This window comes from Rhipicephalus microplus, chromosome 3, assembly GCF_043290135.1.
Source record: "Rhipicephalus microplus isolate Deutch F79 chromosome 3, USDA_Rmic, whole genome shotgun sequence".
In the NCBI taxonomy this organism is placed as follows: domain Eukaryota; kingdom Metazoa; phylum Arthropoda; class Arachnida; order Ixodida; family Ixodidae; genus Rhipicephalus; species Rhipicephalus microplus.
The window spans coordinates 97,612,843-97,633,779 of NC_134702.1; the positions used below are offsets into that span (position 1 = coordinate 97,612,843).

General features: G+C 48.3%; 1 protein-coding gene across 1 annotated transcript in view; it reads right to left on the reverse strand.

Annotated features, from left to right (window-relative positions):
- The window catches only part of LOC119172270 (aromatic-L-amino-acid decarboxylase), a 56,214-nt gene extending 36,534 nt beyond the window's left edge, over window positions 1–19,680 (reverse strand). The window contains exons 1-2 of the mRNA XM_037423319.2: window positions 19,495–19,680; window positions 17,090–17,266 (exon numbers count right to left, since the gene is read on the reverse strand). Coding sequence (XP_037279216.2) covers window positions 17,090–17,266; window positions 19,495–19,537 — 220 coding nt within the window. The 5' untranslated portion in view covers window positions 19,538–19,680. The remainder of the gene's footprint in view (window positions 1–17,089; window positions 17,267–19,494) is intronic.
- Between the last annotated feature and the right edge of the window lie 1,257 nt (window positions 19,681–20,937).

Below are 20,937 nucleotides of genomic sequence, written 5' to 3' on the forward strand. Positions count from 1 at the left end.
ATGTAGCAAATATTTACTTGTAGGACACCCCCCCCCCCCCCCTTCATGACCCATCTAAACCATACTGCAGTTGGTGTATTCAAAACGCCAGAACATGATTGTCACGAACAAACGTTGTGACAATCGTTCATGCTCATTAACACGACTACTGTAAAAGGTTGGCCATTCATTATCTGCACCAGCTTTTACTGCATTCGTTGAAAATATTGGGACGAACGCAGTACACAAGCTGGACATGCAAGTGTCTTCTGTTTGCGGAAGTGGAGCCGGTGCTCAAGAGCCTAGTGCGGTCTCTTGCCCGCGGGTGGCAGTAGCGGAAGAAAGCGCTTTATTGTACGGTAACAATGCCGAGTGCCGCACAACATTTTTTCCCTTTGTTAGGGTGGAATGCTTGCGAAAGACATTCTCGATAACATTGGGATTCGTCAACGATACCGAGCTGCGAGAACAGCCTCCAATCGAAGGCTAGTTTTCATTGGTTGTTCGACTTCATTTACTTTCATCTTGTTCCTTACTTCTGATAAGTCGATCGACCAGTCAGAGACCAACATCGCAGCATCACTGCCGCGATGGTAACAGATAACAGTGCCAACATTGACTGCATTGCAAGTCGGCGCGCTTCCGCACAGATGATTGCGGTCTGGATGACACAATATGCCTATTCAGTAACCGCGCTTCGGTCTCGAGGTCACCGTTTTCGTAGGACCCTTCTGAAACGAGGGTTTCGAGTGGTCATACGATGTGCAGCCAAGATAACCGCGATATCTTATACAAGCATACACGCTCGCGTTTCGCTTGCTAGATTGGGCACGCGGTACTATACATGACGTGTACTCCGTAGAATAAGGTGATCTCGTACTTCGATGATGACGCACAACGCTGGAATGACTTGTAAAGTTCGCGCAAGTTCGCCATAGTCAAATGAAATATGGCGTAAATCAAGCCTGATCGTTCAAACACGTGATAGGAACACCAGATTAAAAAAAAAATTGGCAGATCCCATGTACAGTGGGAATCTATATGCGAAGCACGAACGAGGAAGGTTGATATGTCATTTTAAAATCACCACAGCGTTACCAGGTGGGCGTAAATTATACCGTACATCACTGCCATGCCATAATTACCATGTTTAAAAGTGTCGTTTGCCTTCGTCATCCATTCACGTCCCGCAATACCAAGTTTGACGTGAAGCTATAGCGAAACGGTCGCACTGATGAGCGTGATACGTTATGATTGTTACATGACATGCATGTCATGATTATCATGTTTGCACCAGTCATACCTTTGTCACCCATTGACGTCACGTAACACTAAAATTGTTATATGCGGAAGAAGCAATAGAACCGCGAGCGCACTATGAGTAAGTACCATGTAGCCATGTTTTACATAATATGTCTGTCATCATGTTCGGGCATGTCATTTAGCTTCGTCGTCCGTTCGCGTCACGTAATACCAAATTTGGCATATGTGAAAATAGCAAAACGGCCGCGAGCGCATCATGAGCGTGGCATGTAGTCAGGTTCTTACAGGACGCGTATGCCATGCCATACCAGTTGTAAAACATGTCATCCGAACCGAATCATCGCAAAAGCAGCAAGACCATGAAACGTAAATCATGACAAATGTCACCATTATCATGTTATGACTAGCCACTTATGCTAGTAATAGTGATGTTATGCCATACGAATTTTAGTATCGATACCATTATCCAAAAGGTCTGGAGAGCGAAAAGTCGTAGGCGGCTAGATAAATAGATATAGACAGATACGCTCAAGGACGCCGAGGTTCGCTAAGAAACGCTTTGCATTTAAAGGCAAGATTGAACAGGCGTCCCGGCAAATGGCAAAACCGATTTGAGCCATTTCTTGAAAATCATCTTCATAAAACGAAGAACGTCGTCCTCGACGCCTTAGTGGATACTAGATAAGCGCTTGTGACAAGAAGTCGTGCACCGGTATTTATGAAGTAACGAGTCGCTCATAATCGCGTGGGCAGAGCCAGGACATGCATGTTAGCATGGGGACGACGTCTTATTGCTAAGTGAGCCTTTGCAAGCGAACTGTACACTACCACATTGTATTGTTTGAGTTCACTACGTTTTCCTTTACTCCACAGCAAGCAAGTTAAAACAGACGAGACTGCCAAGATGACAGTTTCGTCCGAAGTATATTTACAGAACGACCATGTACTTTGCACTTTTTTCTGTATATCGGACAACATCGCATTAAATAGTGGGTCACATGCGGCTCGGACATGAACAAGGCAGTGTACTTAACGGAACGTTCCAACGGGAGTAGAGATTGATGGGCACACTTGAATTGGTATTATCTGGAGATATCTTTCAAGACTACTTGCACCCACTATCTACAACAATGTATGGCCTCTTACAACCACTATCTACGACAATGTATGATAATGTCCAAGGCAATGTCGGGGATAATGTCCGGCTTAATGCAAGGTGTCTTGAGTGAGGGCTTTGCTTATCTATAGCTACCGATTTTACACGGAAAATAACAGTGAGCAATTTTGGCTATCCACTGTTGTAACGGCGTAAATCGCCTTCGTTCAGCAACAACCCAGCGATTGAGCTGCCTACAATCAAAGAAGATGGGCTTTCTTGGGATACTTGAACGCAGAAATTTCGGTATGTGTTTGTGGCTCGCACTGTTCAGCCACCCGGCCGAAGTTTAAGCACCTTCTTAACGCCCAGTCACTTGAACTCCTGGCTGTCTTGATACTTGTGCGCAGTGTCAATGAAAAAGCAAATGTGACGCGTATCAGCGGCACAAACTTATTACGCAAGTATAATGTTTTGCGTTAATTTACTAGGAAAAACAAAAAAAAACACAATTCTAAAGACACCAGTGTTTCTCACGCTGCGATAAAGATATACCGCTATGCATGAAAAAGCGCTCTTTCGGCAGAAGCCTACTTTGGCGCACCAGTTGTACATGCGCACAGCCAGTGACTCTCGCAATAGAATACATTCATATCTCATGAATGGTTCTTTGCAAATTACTCGGCTCGCTGCTTGCGGACAGCCGACCGACCGAACACTTCGGCACATGACGTCTTGAAGACGCTCCACGTGGGAATGTTGCGTTTGTGGTTGTGAAACCACAATTCTGCGACGCCGGTGAGATAAAATATGACATGGCTGAGTTTGTCGGCTTCAGCCCACTTGTTATTGGCGCTCACCAGCTCGTAGTGCTCAAGCCAGTCTTCCACGTCGGTCCCATCCGCACCGCTGAAGACCTTCGGGTCCCGTAGCCTAGGATGGTCAGGGCAGTTGAACTGGGGCGACGACGCTGATGGGTTGGCGTTGTCAGTCATGACGGGCTGTAGCGTGCGGCTCCGCAGCTCCAGGGTGTAGCGACGGGAATACCCAGCACCTCCACCAAATGTGAAGAGGTTTATTAGTAGTTAACGACAACGGCAAGACAGCGTGATGAACCGTCTAGCAGAGACCGTCACAGCAGCGAGCCGAAGCACGAGGCGAGAGAGCCGGGCGTTGGCGATGCCCGGCTCTCTCGCCTCGCTGCAGCTGCAGGCACGTCTTCACACATGCTGCTCGATGCTGCTCGCTGCAGGCACGTCTTCACACATGCTATAGCACACGCGACCAAAACATGGCAGACATGTCGTGGGGGTGCGAACACATGGCACGCCAGCAATAATAAGGCGGTAAAGTGAAAGCTATTCGAACGTACTTCCACTACATTTATCATTGCATTTACGTTTCCCTTTCTTGGATATATGCCCTAATCTTCCGAGGTAGCCCATCTTTTCACCTTCTGTTTCACAACGAAGCTGTGTATGACTAGACTAAACCAAAATTGGTCCATATACGCAAATACTCCTAGCGCGTAAGTGCCAAAAATTTTGTGCTAGCTCCAGTCCTCAACGGGCTCGTCAACACAACAAGAGTAGGCGCGTACGCAGGACGAGTGTAAAAGTAATAGAAAAGAGGTGCGCGCCATGGCCGGCACCGTGAACAAAGTCGTGAATTCGATGTCACTAAGAAACGACAAGAGTATAGTGAAACGTCAGAATTAACCTAGTGATGAACACCAAGGCCACACGTTCACGCTTCCCTGGTTAACAATCGGTACGCAGAAATTGAGTGGTGATTTCGTGAAAAAAAGTGCCGCCACATCCACGAAGTGAATGATGATGAGTGGGCGAAGCTCCGGAGGTAAACCTGGTAAACCATGAATCCTCCGTACATTTTGCCCACTCGATTTTATTGCAACGCTCCCTCTAGCGTACGTAGCCGCACTATATCGAACGATGACACGCGCCATATGTGGCATCATTCCTATTTTATAACACCTCGCATGTTTCATAATCAACTACACGTACCGCCGTCTAGTTTATAACATCTTGCATCTTTTGGATGGATGGATGGATGGATGGATATGGCTGTACCCTTTAGACCGGGCGGTGGCTAGCGTAATACTTAATGCCGTCAGCTACAAGTACCGCCATCTAGTAAACACTGCAAGAACTGAACGAGAGGTGGCTACATACAGGGGACGCACAGCCCTCGCCTTAAGGAGCTTCGCTCCTAAAAAACGAATTTGTGACGCTCGCACCCATATGTGAACCATCTGCAGTGAATGTTTCCGCGAGTACGACAGCCGAGTAGTAGACCACCCCTCACCTGAACTAAGCCTAATAGAACACGGTCCCGAGTGTGATCGGCATTTTCGACGAAATTGAAACACTACGAATGTGAAGTAACCATCGGACAGCGCTCGACTGCCGTGTCCCGAACATAGGCGATTTGTCGGACATGAGGCGAGGGCCATGCCGAAGAAATTGAGTCAACTCGTCAAAGGTTGTCGAGATGAGTGCTACCGCGACGACTTGCTGTCGAGCCTACTGTCGACTTACTGTCACACGATACCCCACTGCTGCACTTCAGCACTCGTGCCAATGTTAAGTGGATGAACGGCCACCACAATATTTCAATTGTGTTGTTGTTAGGGCGAAAATATGAAAAAAAATTGCCCGCAGCTTCCCTCGGGGGAACACTGAGGAGGATGCGGAGCATATAATTGGTTAACGGGGTGTTAAAGTGCGACTTACTTGGCACACACGACGTAGTCGGCATAGTCGGTGCCGTTTCCAAACGTATCGCAAAGAACCGACAACGCTTTGGAGTTGTTCTGAATGTTGCCGATCCGAGTTAAGTTGTTATCGAACCAAAGACGATCACACACCTTGCAGGTGTGGCCGAAGCTTCGGTCGAGGAAGTCGCGTTTGAAGCGAGCGTTGGGCGTGGCATACTGCTTGGCGTGCCACGCCGCTACCTCGGCGCGCTTGCGCTCGCGGGCAGCATCGGGATCGGCCTCTCGTCGCCGACGCTTGCACTCGGCTTCCCGTTTTCGAAAGTCCGGGTCCTCTTGTCGACGCTTACGTTTCAAAGCGGCCAAACCCGGTGCTGCTGCTCGACGCTGACGTCTCTCAGCGGCTTCACGTTCTCCAAGTTGAGAATCTTCCGCTCGACGCCGACGTTTACGTTCGGCGTCGCGAGCTCTTCTCCGCGCTGCCTTGTCTTCGGACGACGACTTGGTTGCGGTTCCGCCAACACTTTGGCCGGCGCTGGTCGAAGGGACGTCGATCATTGCGACCTCGGACGTCGACGCGCCGTACAAACCAACCGACGAGCGGCAACTGAGCGAGCGAGCACCGACCTTGAGTATATATTACAGCGCGACGGCGCATGCACTGTCAGCTGTCGAATGTTCGAGAAGGGGGAGAAGCGCAACGGTGCATGCGCGCGCGTCAGCTGCCGATGTTCTCGAAGCGCGACGGTGCATGCGCGCTACATTATACAGCTAGCGAATGTTCGTGAAGAGGAGAAGCGCACGCGGTGTGTAGAGGAGGAAGAGATGCACAGATGGTGGAAGAAGGAGGAGGAAGCTTGCGGACGGCGCCGCACTACAAGCCTCGAGTATTAGATGCTCCGCATCTAAAAAAAAGCCGAACCGATAATGACTCAACGACTCATAAGCCGAACTCGTGCCCGAAAAGCCAAACCCTCGACGTACGGCGACAGGGATGACAACGGTCACAGGCATCTGATGTGCGGTCGACCGATTAGTTTTTATATCATGCATCGCCTTATATTAAAGCACAATCGTCATTGCTTTGTCAGCTCTAGAATGTGCACTGGCAATACTAAAGGGTACTCGGAAGAGTGTGGCCTCCGTGCTCGGGCTGCTTCTTGCAGGTGGTGCTGGTATAAGCCCGTTATTCTGAAATACACTCGATATTTCGTGTCCGCCTGAGTCACAATACCTAGTGCGGGGTGCCATTGGAGACCGCCGCTGCTTAGGCGCGCGTGCCATCAAAGAGAGATGCGCAACCAAGGCAGAGCAGCTAAGTAGGCACTCCTCCCAGCCCTAAAGTTGGGATGGGGGATGAGAACGGGAGCGGAGTGGCACGACACGAAGTAACAACGTGTCCCGTCATTCGTGTTCAAGAGGGAGGGAGAGAAAGCAAGCAAAGATTTTCGAGTCATCTCGTGACGAGCAAAGGAACCTGTCATTTTCGACGTAAAAATGGCGGCAAGATTGCAACTCCCTCCTTTTTCAAGGCGATCACGCAAGGGGCCGGGCGCGCTACAAGCAGCCGATAGAACGGTCAGGCCAGGCGCTCGCATGTTCCCTTTCATGGACAACAAATCGCCGCACAAGCACTCACCGAAAGCTTCCCATGCATGAAACAGTCAGCATGGAGACTGCGTGACTACATTCAACAGTGTAAACAACACCAAATGGAAAGTAGAGACAGTCTGTACTGAGATGCAATGTAGAATGAACCGAGCTTCTCGGACAGACGAGTGTGCTCCGAGATCGCTCTGTGGCCACCATGGCATGTAGACAGTGCTGACTGAGCACGCGATGGCAGCGTTGATTAAGATTGCTACAGGTATGCGCGTGGCGTTGGAAACGCACTTGGGACATTTCCGGCGGTTATCAAAGAAACACCGCGTGCGAAAAGGTTAGCGCCACCACTCAGTCAACATTTTAACATTGCAGAGAAGTCCGCGTGATTCTCGCGCCATCTCTTCGAACGCGCGCCTCGCACAGGCGTGTTCGTGGGCGCTTGTCCTCTTTCGGACAGGTTCTTTCGTTGTACCTGCAGCATGGAAATTTCTACTCTCGAAGGAAGCGAGGGTGCACACGCAGCACTATCGTGCTGCTCGTTTCGCTGCCATCAAATATTGCAGATAAATATAAAGACAGGTGGTCACCAGGGGCGCTCGCATCATGGCAGCAACGCGTCTGTGATACGTCCTGAGCATGGGGAAATTGACTGCGAAACATCGTAGCCACGTGATATCACTTCTCTGCGTGCGTGCATGCATATAGTCTGTGCGATAAAGCTGATAAATTAATCGATCCGCTCAACGCGAGTACTGCCCCTCGGCAAGAGCAAATGTGGGAGGCGCACCCGATCTTCGCCGCGGGCGTCTGCCAATCAAAGTGACTGACGCGTGAACTTGGAAGCGAACTCGTTAATTTTGAGAAGGCCGCAGTTGAACTCCTGGTGCTGGTGTGCCTGTCAAGCGTTTGATGTGGTGCACGCTAGGCGGCAGCTTGCTTGCATATAAAATTTGGTGAGCTAACACTACTTGTGCAAGGCTGGAGCCATAGAGGAGCTTCTGATGACCTATAGCTTCTTGTAGATTGTTTTAGGTTGGTCGTCTATACTCATGTGCATGGTGGGCTTCGATGTGAAGACCGCATCAGCTCTTAGTTTTGATTGTACTAATTGGCTAAGGCTCAACGACTGTTACACTGAATGGTTTTGCCTTCATTGTCAACGCTTCAATTAAAACCATTATCTCGGGCAAAATTACTATTGCCATGATCAGTAGGGAGCTACTAAACGTAATCCTAATTAGCAGAATACTAATCGGGATCCAACTGGTAAGAAATAATTAGCATCGTTATACTTAGCGTGCTAATAAGTAACATCGCTTTAACTTGAATAGTTTAGTTAGCTCAACTAGCAGGGTTTAGCTAGCCCGGTCGTAGCTTTACGCGGCTTCATTACCATGGTCTTTCAAAGATGTGACGTAATTACCTCGGCCTTATCATGACTTGGCGTAATTAGCTTGGTCATGACATGTGCTGGCCTAACTAGCCAAGTATACTTCCCAGCCAAATAGCTAATAAGCCGGGCACACGTGCTCGGGTGCCAGCAGACAGTGAAGAGGGCTGTGCGCACTGGCCGAGCAGCACGCTAGATTGTGCCAGCCGGCTATGACGACCGACACGTGACGTCAGGTGGTAGCGATGTAAGGCGCTCGGCGGGAACTAATCCCAGAGGCCACTGTGCCTATAATATTATTGCAGACTGGGTGCAGGTATAACAAGGTTCAATATAAATGTCAATACCCCGTGCCTCTAAAGGTCACAAAAAGCTTCAGACACAGTTATTGCGCGAGCTCAATATTCTACCACTGAGACATTGCATGAGTGCACATTTTCACTCTGTGGAACGACAAACAAATTGAGAAAGACACCTCCGGTTTGAAAACACTGCCGAACTCAGTCGACCGTTGTTGACGCGATGGCTGGTTCCATCGTAACGAATGAAACGCAGCGCGCTGAGAAGTAGATTTAACCTTTTCGTACTGTGGGCTCATTCATAAGGGGTAAATAGCCAGACCTCTGAAACTTCCGGAGTTTCGGGAAACTCAAGCGAAACTCGGCCGATCCTGCATAGCACATCTGGTTCACACTTGTACGCACATATGAAAAAAGCCAAGACGACGGATTCAGAAAGGGCACCACGCGAATGACGGCTCACGAAAAAGAAAAAAAGAACTACGCATGCCAGTGCCGCATACGTGGGTACTTTTTTTAAAAATACTTATTAATTCGAGGGGGATTATGAGGGGCGCCATAGTGGAGCACTCCAGAAATATCGACCACCTGGGGCTCTCCGACGCGCACTTACATCCAACTGTATACAAGCCTCTGGCCTTTTCGCCCACCCCGAAAAGCATTCTGGTGAGGGCTTGTGATACATGGTGACTACATCCGGCAGACAGTCTGGTTCTTGATAGCACCGGTGGAGCGTTGTATTCCACGGCTTCGAAAAAAAAAATAGGGCAGCATATCCACGGAGTGAATGATGGATAGCGGGGGCGAAGCATCCGTCCGTCCATTCATTCTTGCTTCCGTCCATCCATGCGTGCGTCTGTGTGGCCGTCCATGCGTCTATCCACCCGTCCGTGCGTGCGTCTGTTCGTGCGTCCGCACGTTCATCTGTGCGACCGTCCCTGCGTCCGTCTGCATCTGTCTGTGTGTATGCATCTATGCATCTGTGTGTTCGTTCGTCCATCTAATCAACACTCCAAGTACCACCATCTCGCATCTTTTCATCATATATTCCCCATATAGAAGTACCGCCATCCAGCGGACATTCCAAGGACAGAACGAGAGGTGGCACACTCACACTTTCTTACGGCTTGCGCTTCGGGTATACTTCCCACCTTTAACCACCTCGAGTTCATGGTATATACTAGTTCACTGTATTCATGGCACTGCGGCCCAACGCTCGCTAAACTTTTGTAAAACCAAGGAATTTACGCCCAGCGAGTATAACGTAGCAACCTTTTCCTGTCAGATAGTGCTAAATATACATGCTAATGGCTGCTAATGGGAAATGAGAAACAGGAGAATTCGGCTTTTACTTTCTTGCGGCTTGCGCTTCGTATGTACTTCCCACTTTTGACCACCTCGGGTTCATTCATAGTATATACTAGTTCATTGTATTCATGGCACTGCGGCCCAACGCTCGCTAAACCTTTCTAAAACCTAGGAGGTTACGCCCAGCGAGTATAACAGCAACCCTTTCTTGTCTTCTGTGCGTTGTGGAACAATAAAAAATTTCGCAACGTGCGCGTTAACTAAAAGCCGAATTCTCCTGTCTCTCATTCCCCCTTAGCAGCCATTGGCATGTACATTGAGCACTATCTTTAATTGTTCAACAACGCACAGAAGAAATCTCTCACCGACACCACCTTGGAGGTCAAAATGTAATACTTAATTGTTACACACTACTACCAGTGTATAGGTGTTCTGTGCTACTACTACGGCTACGAGGGACGAACGGGTGCCGCTATAAGGAGCTTCGCCCCTAAAAACGGCGCTCACGTGGCGCATCACGGGAGGCATCGAACTGGCAGCGCCCTCGTTACGAAGTACGATCGCGCAGGTTCACGGGCTTACAGTTTCTCGGCGAAAGGTCTTTTCGTTTCACCTTAAGAAAGGACTAGTGTCTCGTGCAATCGATCTCAGACCCGTCACTGCAAGCCGGAAGATCACTTCTACACGAGAAGTATCCCCATTTGGCATTGCATTGCTTCTACAAAGCGATACAATGTGGATAAGCTTACAAAGTGAACGTTTATAAATGAATCACCATTCGGTGGTTTCGCCATCCAGTAATAAAATGCAAAGTTAGCCGAGTTGGTTTGGAGACATTCTTGGTAACATTTCGGCGCTGGCACAGTGGAAGGAAAAACGGAAGGCTAAGAGATAAACGAGCGCGAACTCGCAAATCAGTATTGAAGGAAATACGCGAAATGTATATCCCAGAATAGCTCAAGAGCTCATGCGCGAATGAAAAGCACTCTGGAATTAGTAGAAGCGTTTCATATCAGAAGGTGTACGGATAAATGCGTAAGCAGCTTATCCATTGCACTAACCGACAAGAAATTCACCTTTTTGGGCCATACTTCCACATTCTGCTGCACGTTGTAGGTACCACTTGTGTAAAATATTGGTGTCGTCATGCGTCACTGTTCTTTATTTTCCTTTTCATTCGGACATGCGCTCTTGAGCTACCCTGGGATATACATTTCGCATATATTTTTTTTCAATAAACCGAGTTGCAAGTTAACTCGCGCTTGTTTGTCTCCTATAGTCTTCCGTTTTCCCGTCCACTGTGCGCACGCCGAAATGTGACAAAGAATGTCTTTACTATCCTGCTATGCTGTTTAGTTGCTCAGGCACGTGCAGAGTGAGTGGTTTAGTCCTTCAAGCATCGTAGTACTCTGCCAACGCACAAGCTACATTAACAATGCAATTCGGCCACGATCATTCCAATGTGGAATTTTCGGGTGGGCCATAACGTGTGACGAACATGTCACACCGCATATTGCCGTTAACGTGCTGCGGAGCCTTTCTTCTAAACCGCGCGTTGCATTTTGAGGTACCACACCTATACCCATTACCCACTCATTCCCACCGAAGCCACGAGGACACTCGAGAAAGCTCGATAGGCAGGCTGTAAGTGGTATCGTATCTAAACAAGAACAAAGAAATCGAAAAACATCACGACGTGGTCTAACGGCTAAAGCTCAGTGCGAAGGAGCGGCTGGTATTAATTCGTAGAATGTTTACAAGCACTGCAGCAAGCACAAAGTCGTCGTGTAGTTTGACCTAAATAGTCAATCCGTCGGGGGCCACGGTGTTGCTATCTGCAGCAACTCAAGAGCGCTGCGCGGACGTCGTGTCCAATGTACTTGGATTCTCTGTTATTAACGAGACGAAGCAAACCTCATCTACACGGACTAAAACACCAACCTAATAGATGGACATTGCTGGCATGCACACATCGCAGCCATATTTTGTCCGTTTGTCAGAACGGAGTCACACGCCTTGCATGGTAAACCACGGGGCACCTTGAACCTTCGAACCTCCGGCGCAAATGGACGAGCTATATGCGACTTTTGTCACGCCATAAACAAGCTAATCGAACGCAAACAAGTCGTATTTACGAACACCTTAGAATAGACTTGCCTAAACTAGCAGCGTTGCTTTGGCAGAGTGTCGGCGTCAGTCATAATAGTCCATTGTCGTCGAGAGGCTACTTGGGTCATCGAGTGCGTCACACGGGCTTCTCAAGGACTCTAGCAAGCTAATCTCCAAGGTCGACAAAACACGCGGCGAAAAAAAAAAGAGTAGCAGCGTCCGCGCAATCGGAAGAACGTCTCAACGTCACGCGTTCGAACGCCCAATAACGACATCGCTGCAGCAATGCGGATTGGAGCTGTACGGCTACCACGGTCGGACCATTGTCGACCGTAAGGGTCACGTTACGAAAAAAAAAAAAACGCAGTGCAAGGACATTCTGCGGTTGACTATTACGCGCGTGGCACGAGGTGCAATAGCTGAATCGGAGGAAGTCGACAAGGGCGTTTCTTTGTCTCCGATATGCCGCTGTATCACTTGCTGCTCCTTAGTGTTTTCTTTTTTTCCTAGCTGCTCTGCGAAAGGCAAGAGCCACTGTGCCGTAGAACACTGGGCATATCGGGCCCGTCCCCACCAAGGACAGCTGCCGATTACGAGTCTGGGGTAGGTAAGCAGTCTGGCCACCATTCATGCACGCTTTCGGGTAAATCGCCAAGGGCACTCGAGGGACCCCGAATGTAGTGCACTACACTGAAAAAGTAAAAAGCTTGTAACCCCGAGTAAAAAAGTAACAGCAGCTGTTATTATCCTTCTTGGACCATTGCTAACTTTTTACGACCATTTTACTACCCACGTTAGCAGAAGCTTGAAGGTTGTAACAGTTACTATACCTTTTGCGCACCGTGCCCCGCCGCGGTGGTCTAGTGGCTAAGGTACTCGGCTGCTGACCCGCAGGTCGCGGGTTCAAATCCCGGCTGCGGCGGCTGCATTTCCAATGGAGGCGGAAATGTCGAGGCCCGTGTGCTCAGATTTGGGTGCACGTTAAAGAACCCCAGGTGGTCAAAATTTCCGGAGCCCTCCACTACGGCGTCTCTCATAATCATATGGTGGTTTTGGGACGTTAAACCCCACAAATCAATCAATCACCTTTTGCGCACCGTTGGTAACTTTTCGTCATGCACGTATTTATGTACTTGTTGAACAAACCTTGAAGGTTATTAATACGAACGTCTAACAGCCTATTAGGTAGCACGGGATGCATTCAAGTTAATTGAGGCAATATATGTAGGCATACTGCCCAGCCGTATGTCTTGTATATTAGGCTGTGCTGAGGCGGCATTATGCAAAATAGACAATTGTTTTTCTTAATATGCCTGTATTAAAGTCTTTCACTACGTTACCTCGCGCACTTGTAAAAAGTTGTACAAGTAAAGGCACCCAACTGAAATTATACATCGTACAACATAGCCGCCCATGGGCACCAGCTGCATTCCCAGAAGTTAGGGCTGTTAATACTCTTGGAAGCGCTTAGAAACTACTTCTCGCGTGGACTTATGTATGTGCTGTTCTGATTTATGGCATTATGTGTGTAATTACTTGGTGATAAATCGAAATGTTGATGCTCACAAATAGGACCGCTATAAAACAGGTGATTCGTGAGGCGAAATGATCGCGTCTAGCACATTTTCTGTGTTATCACACCATTAGTACCTACGTTAGTAACCATTACTAACTGCGTCAGTAATGGAGGTAGTAACGGTTACCAACTTCAATTGCTAACCAGCGAGTACAATATGTGTCAAGCAGTTAGCAAACATACATCAGTAAGTGCTACAATTTTAAGAGTATCGCAAAACGAATAAGAGTAGAGTACGAAAAAAATTATGTCACTATCACGACCACGTACTTGCATACAGTGAAATTTTAACTCAAAAGTGCTGAATGTCGCAGAAGCACGACAGAAAGTTAGGCAAGTTAGTTCGAGTTCATTGGTTGAAAATAAGCAGAAATACTTAAGAAAAGGAACGTCACGAAAGGAAATGCGTCGCCTTGTGTTCAAGGGTAACTGAATGGACCCCACAGAAGGCGAACACTCGAAGGGGAGACGATGAGATTGAAAAAAATTGGGGGACCCTTAAGCTTCACCTTTAAGAGTTGAACGCGATAGCGAAATCCGGCCCCCAGTGCACCCTTCAACCACTAAGTGCATACTTTTTATATGTTTTGTTACATACACACGCACGCAAACAAACACGCACACAGAAGATTGGACCAGCGCTCACTATTATTGCTGAATGGGCTCGTTTTCTTCGTGACACCTGTAACAAAATGCGTCATAAGGGCCCCGAAACACTTTTTCAAGTACCCACAGAATTATTTACTAGAAGAGCTTATTGCCTCACGAATTTAAGGCCGCAAAAATTTTAAGAATACGTTCAGTGCAAGTGCATATACAAAGGTTTGTCGCTTGCTGCAATTGTATTATCTGTTCTCTCGTCCCGACGAAAGCCCTGGAAGCTAAGCAGGGAGGGGTGGCAGGGCAAAGAAACTACTACGTCTCGTGACATTAAGCACTTTTTTTTTCAAATGCGCGGCTTTTTCAGTGTGATAGCGCGTGTACGCGTAGCGGCCTCCCGCGGCTATCTCGGTAACTTGATTTTTTGGTCACAGACGCACAGACGATTTTTCGCTCACAACCAATGGGGCCGACGCCGGCGGCGGTGTTTTCTGCGACACGAGCTCTTTAAGGCCAACGCGTTAAAAAGTTCTCAGGTATAACGGGGCAACGGAAAGCATAAGACCGGGTTGATTGGCGGATTATGGAGGGGCCTTTGCCTTGTAGTGGCCGTAGTCGGGCTGATGATGATGATGTAGAGTACAAGTTTCCAGGCTTCACTCTCGTCTCTTGAAGAACTTTCGTGCCTTCATTTCTCCACTACATGTCCAAGTTCTATTAACTAGAGGCGATCGTGCATTTGTAAAAGATGGAATGACTTGCTGGCGCGTTGGCCGCATAAACGCAAGGTTTCTAAGGCAATATTTCGTACAAGGCGACAATTTTGCCCAGTAACAGGACCGTACGAAACCGCAATTATTGGCTTGAAGATAGCGGAAAACGGACGTATACGTCCGTTTTCCAGCTACCTAAGCCATGGAGAGCTCACGGGTCCGTCATCCACGCATGGTCATGATGAATGACGACTGTCCGGAGCGCATCGTTGCTGTACTGACTAGCGGTTAAGCTCTACCGACAGACAGGCTAGAGGACTCGTATGCACCGAGCGGCGGGCCAGACTTCGGACCACGATACCGAAGCAATCAAAATCACCTTTCATGACATCATGCAGTACTAACTACAAGCTATCAAGCCAAACCAGACCACCCCCGCACCCGCAACTAAACAAAGCTCAACAAATCACTTGGCGGCGGCTTCAAACGAACTCATTCCTTTCCCCGTACATATACAGACACATATACCCAGCCTCATTCACATCTACGTGCACCCTTTGCAAGACATAGACCACAACTTCCGACCACATCATCTGGGGATGCAGCAAGAACCTTCCCCTACCAAACCTCCTAGGACAGTAACCTTCAATTGAGACCTGGGAGAGAACCCTCACGACCAGAACCTTGAAAACCAAGCTCCGAGCCATCAAACGGGCTGAAGAGGTGGCAACCAGGCATGGCCTGACAGCCCTCGCCACTTAGGAAACCGTCAGCTGCCTTAATAAAGTTGTTTACTACCTATACGGTGAATCAATTGTGACGACACGAGCTGATCAGTATACACTTTTTGCTCGTTCTGCGTCACGACGCAGCTTTTGCCCATGTGGGTCATCTTGACGAGCCGGTATACCACGAGCTAGTATACGGTTTCTACGATGCACGTCAGTGATGCATCATCGGCCTGGTGTGCGAGAATAAAGCTCCCTTACGGATGTAGTGCGTGCATTCATAAACAGACATCGTAAGGAGACATGTGAAAAGGTATCACGAGACGATTTATTCTCTGAATGCCAAGAACTAAGTCGCATCTCGCGATTAGTGAACGAGTGATGAGAGCTGAAGTGCACCGTTATCCAACAAGAGGTGAAGGCTTGTAGCTGCGAAGAACTGTTTTGAGAGCAAAACTGTCTAAGAAACTTCCTTGTTCACCCCATACCAAAACTCATCATGAACGGATATGCACTACAGATATTGGAGCAAATCACGAGAAAACTAAAGATAAACAAGACCACAGTTAGCAAAAAAAAATGGCTGTGAAGCGACAGCACTGATTCGAAGACCATGCAAATAGGGAATATTAATGGGAGAGAAAGGCAACTGTGAGGAGACCCCTAAGTGATGGAAAGTAAACCAACGACGACATGCCGGGATCGTGTGTGGTGAAACTGGCAGCTGTCTGCGCCAAGGGTTAACGGAAGAACAACGTAGCATCACATATAGTTAAAGCCTAGCAACGACCTAGAAGCAACCAGATTAGTCTTCAGAATTGTCCATTTTTGCCGTTTGAAGGCTTGCGCAACTTAATGTAAGCTGCGCCAATATTTTCCCTGAATATCAACGGAAAACATTGCACTGAACGAACTTGTTGCCGCACTGACAAGAAGAACCGTGAAGTGGCTTTTTCTTGGCAACCATTGTGTCATGCAGTCTCGCATTAACGAGCCTACCAAGGGCAGATGCGGTTGTACACAAAGGACGCGCATGACGTCACAGACACTCGCGGTGCCAACATCCGGACACGGTGGCAATTACAACGCCAGTGCATCACCAAGTGCACGCGTTAGCTTGTCACAGAAGCCGATTTTCATCGAGCAATCACGATGATATTTTGTGCTCGGTGCAAGAAACGACTGGTTGTCGGGGGATGACGGTAGCCCAATATGGCGACTACGATGTCGTGAAATACGGTATACACAAAACCCTACGCGAGTTTCAAGTGTAGTTGTACGGCATACATGCGAGCGACGAATTGTGCACCATGCACGGATTAAAAAAAAATCGTTACGTCTGGAAACAAGTCTGACCTTTCAGATCCTCAAAATAATCAACCCAAAGCTCCCCCCCCCCCCCCCACCAGGCGTAATTTTGGCAGCACATTAAGATCCCGGCCTGTGTCAGCTTAGTATTTCACGTTTGTATATATACGGCGGGTCGTATACTTTTTAAACTTTCTTTCTGTTCCTTCAATTCATGAGTATGGTACTAACCATGTCCGTCGAAATAGTGCAACTGTTGCCAAGCTATAGAACTCTTTCTAGATGGATAACTTTTCTATTGTGTTATGGTCTCCGAGAACGAGAGGGAAATCTCGGATGCCCGCAGTTCCGCGGATGTAATAGGCAGCTACACAGACTCACGCGAGGAGGCGCAGTGCAGGGGCGAGGCGTTGGAAGAAGCGTGGTCGTAGGCGTTGCAGTGCTGGGGGCTGCGAGTGTTCTTGCTGAAGGGCAGCATGCGGTGCATCCAGTTGACCAGCTGCCCGGACATGGCCGGCGCGCCCGATGCCGACCAGGGACCCGCCGCGATGGCTACGCCTGCGAGAAAAAAAAAAAAGCGTGCAGCGCGAATCGCGGGTTTCTTGGCCTCCATAGTTTAACAGAACACGCAGACTTACACACACACACGAAAAGTGATATTTATAAGAACATTGCGCGGAACATATCGGGTTTTCACAGAACATGCATGGCAAGGGCATTCGGCACAGATGTATGTACAGTTAAAATTCGATCTAACAAAACCCAGTTTCTCAAAGTGCCCCGATCCGACGAAGATATTAGGTGTTCACAAATCGCAACGTAGTCATAACCAGGATTAACTTTGGTACCAAACCCGACTTAACGAATAACAATTGAGCTTTAACGTCCCAAAACCACAGCTGGTTATGAGAGACGCCGCAGTGGAGAGCTCCGGAAATTTCGACCAGCTTGGGGTTTTTCTTTTTCACGTTGCCGCAATTTAAGTAAACAGCGCATCACGCGTTTTCGTCTCCAGCGACAATGCGGCCACCGCAGCAGGGATTCGTTCCCGCGACCTGCGGGTCAGCGATCGAGCACCACATCCACTATACCATCGCAGCGAGTATCCAAATTAACGTTTATTCTAATTAAGACTCAGTAGGCTTTTCTCGAACAGTGTCCGCTGACGCTATCGCATTGCGTTAGAATTATCGGCCACACTCATTACGTCAGCTTTATTTTGACAACGCTGAAAACCGCACCCATGCGCTAAAGGCAGCAGTGGTATCTCTAAACGACGCCTTCTCCGGAACACAGACATTTGCTTTCGTTAATCCACGATTTTTTTTTTTTTTTGCGATACATGGCACTGACCGTCTCGTCGCAACTTTCATAATCGGCTGGCTCACTATCATTGCGTTTGTTCTCCCCATATTTAGCTCAGCCCACCTTAGCCTCGCGTGAAAACTACCTGGCTTGCATCGGCCGGATATTGGAGGCGCCATATCCGGCCGATGCGAAAGGCTCCACGTCCGGGTGGGCCTCGCAGGCATTGTGAACGTGCAGGTGTTGGTTAGCGGTAAACACAGCGTCGCGGTAGCTTTCGGGTGTGGCTATGTTACATTTCTAGGTACTGAATAAGCACAATATTCATTTTCCGTAAATTACGAACATCTCGATTTAACTAAACAATTCAAGCGTGGTCAACCCTCTGTTAAATAGACTTTCAGCTGAATTAACTATAAAAAAGGCAGGCGCGCAGGACGACTTGAGCGCAGTTATTCCACAAGTAATGAGAGATTTGACTCGGCTACAAGAAAGCAAAGAACACAATTACCATCCTGGGGACGACAGTGAGGGTACTACACATATCAGTGAAATTCATCGCGCGCTCAAGAGTTAGGAACGACCTCAAAGGTCGCGTGTTCGATCCCGGTCGCGACGGTCACATTTAGATGCAGGCGAAATGGTAGAGGCCCTTGTACTGTGCGATATCGGCGCACGTCAAGTAACACCAGATGGTCGAAATCTCTGGAGCCTTTTAATATACGGCGTCTGTCATGATATTACCACGGTTTTGGAATTGGGACGTAAAATCCCACATAAAAATTGGGGAACCCTTAAGCTTCGCCTTTAAAAGGTGAACGCGATAGCGAAATCCGGCTCCTAGTGCACCCTTCAACCGCTCAGTGCATACTTATCAATATGTTTTGTTACATACACACGCACGCACGCAAACACGCACACAGTAGATTGGACCAGCGCGCGCTATTATCGCCGAATGGGCTCGTTTTCGTCGTGAAGGGGCCCTGAAACACTTTTTCGAGTAACCATGGAATCAATTCACTAGAAAAGCTTATGGCCTCACGAGGTCAACGCCACAAAAATGTTAAGAGTCCGTCCAGTGTGAGTGGAGGTACAAAGGTTTGTCGAATGCTGCAATTGCATTTTTTCTTCTCTCGTCCCGACGAAAGCTCTGGAAGATAAGCAGGGAGCGATGGCAGGGCAAAGAAACTACCACGCCTCGTGACCTTGAACACTTTTTTTTTCCTCGAACGCACGGCTTTTTCAATGAGATCGCGCGCGCACGCGTGAACAAGTAGTGGCCTCCCGCGGCTATCTCGGTAACTTGATTTTTCAGTCACAGACGCACAGACGATTTTTCGCTCACAACCAACGGAGCCGACGCCGGCGGCGGGTTTTCTGCGATACAAGCTCTCTAACGCTATCACGTTAATAAATTACCAAGAGTTGAGAACGGTGTATTGCATGGCTAGGCTGTGCCGACAACATCGTGCCAAACTTACTTGAATTCCCGGAAATAAGTTCGGTCTTGACAGCGGCACACATCCTGGCGTTCAGCTTGTGCACGATTTCTTGCGTAGTGTCGCCTCACAACTCGCACAGACGCGAAACAACTGCTGCTTAGACTGAGGACAACTTCTCTGGCGATTAACGCTTCGTCTTGTGAACTGCGAGCGGCAGCTTCTTGTTAACGCAATAAACCGCCTTTGGTTCAGGCTCTGCCTTATATACTGCCTTGCACACACCCCCTGGCGAGCTTGCCAAGATATCGAAAGCAACGCCCATCTAGAACTTTCGGCACGTGTATGGTTACTGGTGTAGTGCTGCAATCCAGTGGAAAAGATCGAAGAACTGGGGCCTTTCGTAAGAAGCGGTCGCCCATACTGAAACGCCACGTGCTGGAAGTCTGCGTTGACAGCGACAACGTTGCACCAGTTTTCCCACAGATTGTTCGCTGGACTGGTGAGCGTATACACGTGCTGTCATCTGATCAGACAGCCTTAGGCACGTGTATGCATACAAGTGAACTGCTACCGAACTTAGCTGCGTTACTGATGTAACGGAAAGAGCAACCAGCGCTCAGCAAGGCTATACCACCAAAAGCGACTGTTCCCCGCGCTCGTGCAGCTATTTGGGGCCAGTACAAACACTCAAGTAATCCATGACTTCTTTGCGCAAACACGTACACGGACACAAGGAAAAGAGGCAGACAACACGGGCGCGTTTTTGCTCTTTTCCTTGTGTCCGTGTACGTGTTTGCGCAAAGAAGTCATGGATGAGTACCAACTCGCCCAACTTTCAGTACTGTTGTCACTCAAGTACAGGGTGTCCCACTTAACTTCAGCCAGAGTTTTAAAATATCCCGGAGCACGTAATCACGACGCGACCAAACGCATGTTACTCACCGTTGCCTGAAGTTAGTCAGGCTATCTTTTGTGTTATCAGTTACTGTTTAATTAGATATGTTTAATTAACTAACTTTTTGAAGAAACGAATATAGATAAAAAATTTCAATGAGAAAGTTGTGGATCGGTTTGCAAAATGTCCGAGTAGACAATTTTGTACTTTATATCTGTTAGGTATTAGTGTTTTTGCCCCGCCGTGGTGGTCTACTGGCTAAGGTACTCGGCTGCTGACCCGTAGGTCACGTGATCGAATCCCGACTGCGGCGGCTGCATTTCCGATGGAAGCGGAAATGTTGTAGGCCCATGTGCTCAGGTTTGGGTGCACGTTAAAGAACCCCATGCAGGTGGTCGAAATTTCCGGAGCTCTCCACTACGGCTTTTCTCATATTCATGTGGTGGTTTTGGGCCGTTAAACCCCACATATCAATCAATTAGTGTTTTTCTGCTAATTGCAAATGCCCGCGAAGTAAAAACAATACCACGTGATCAAACCCGCTCGCGCGTCAGTGCGCACGGTGATTCTAGTGCTCCCTATCTTTC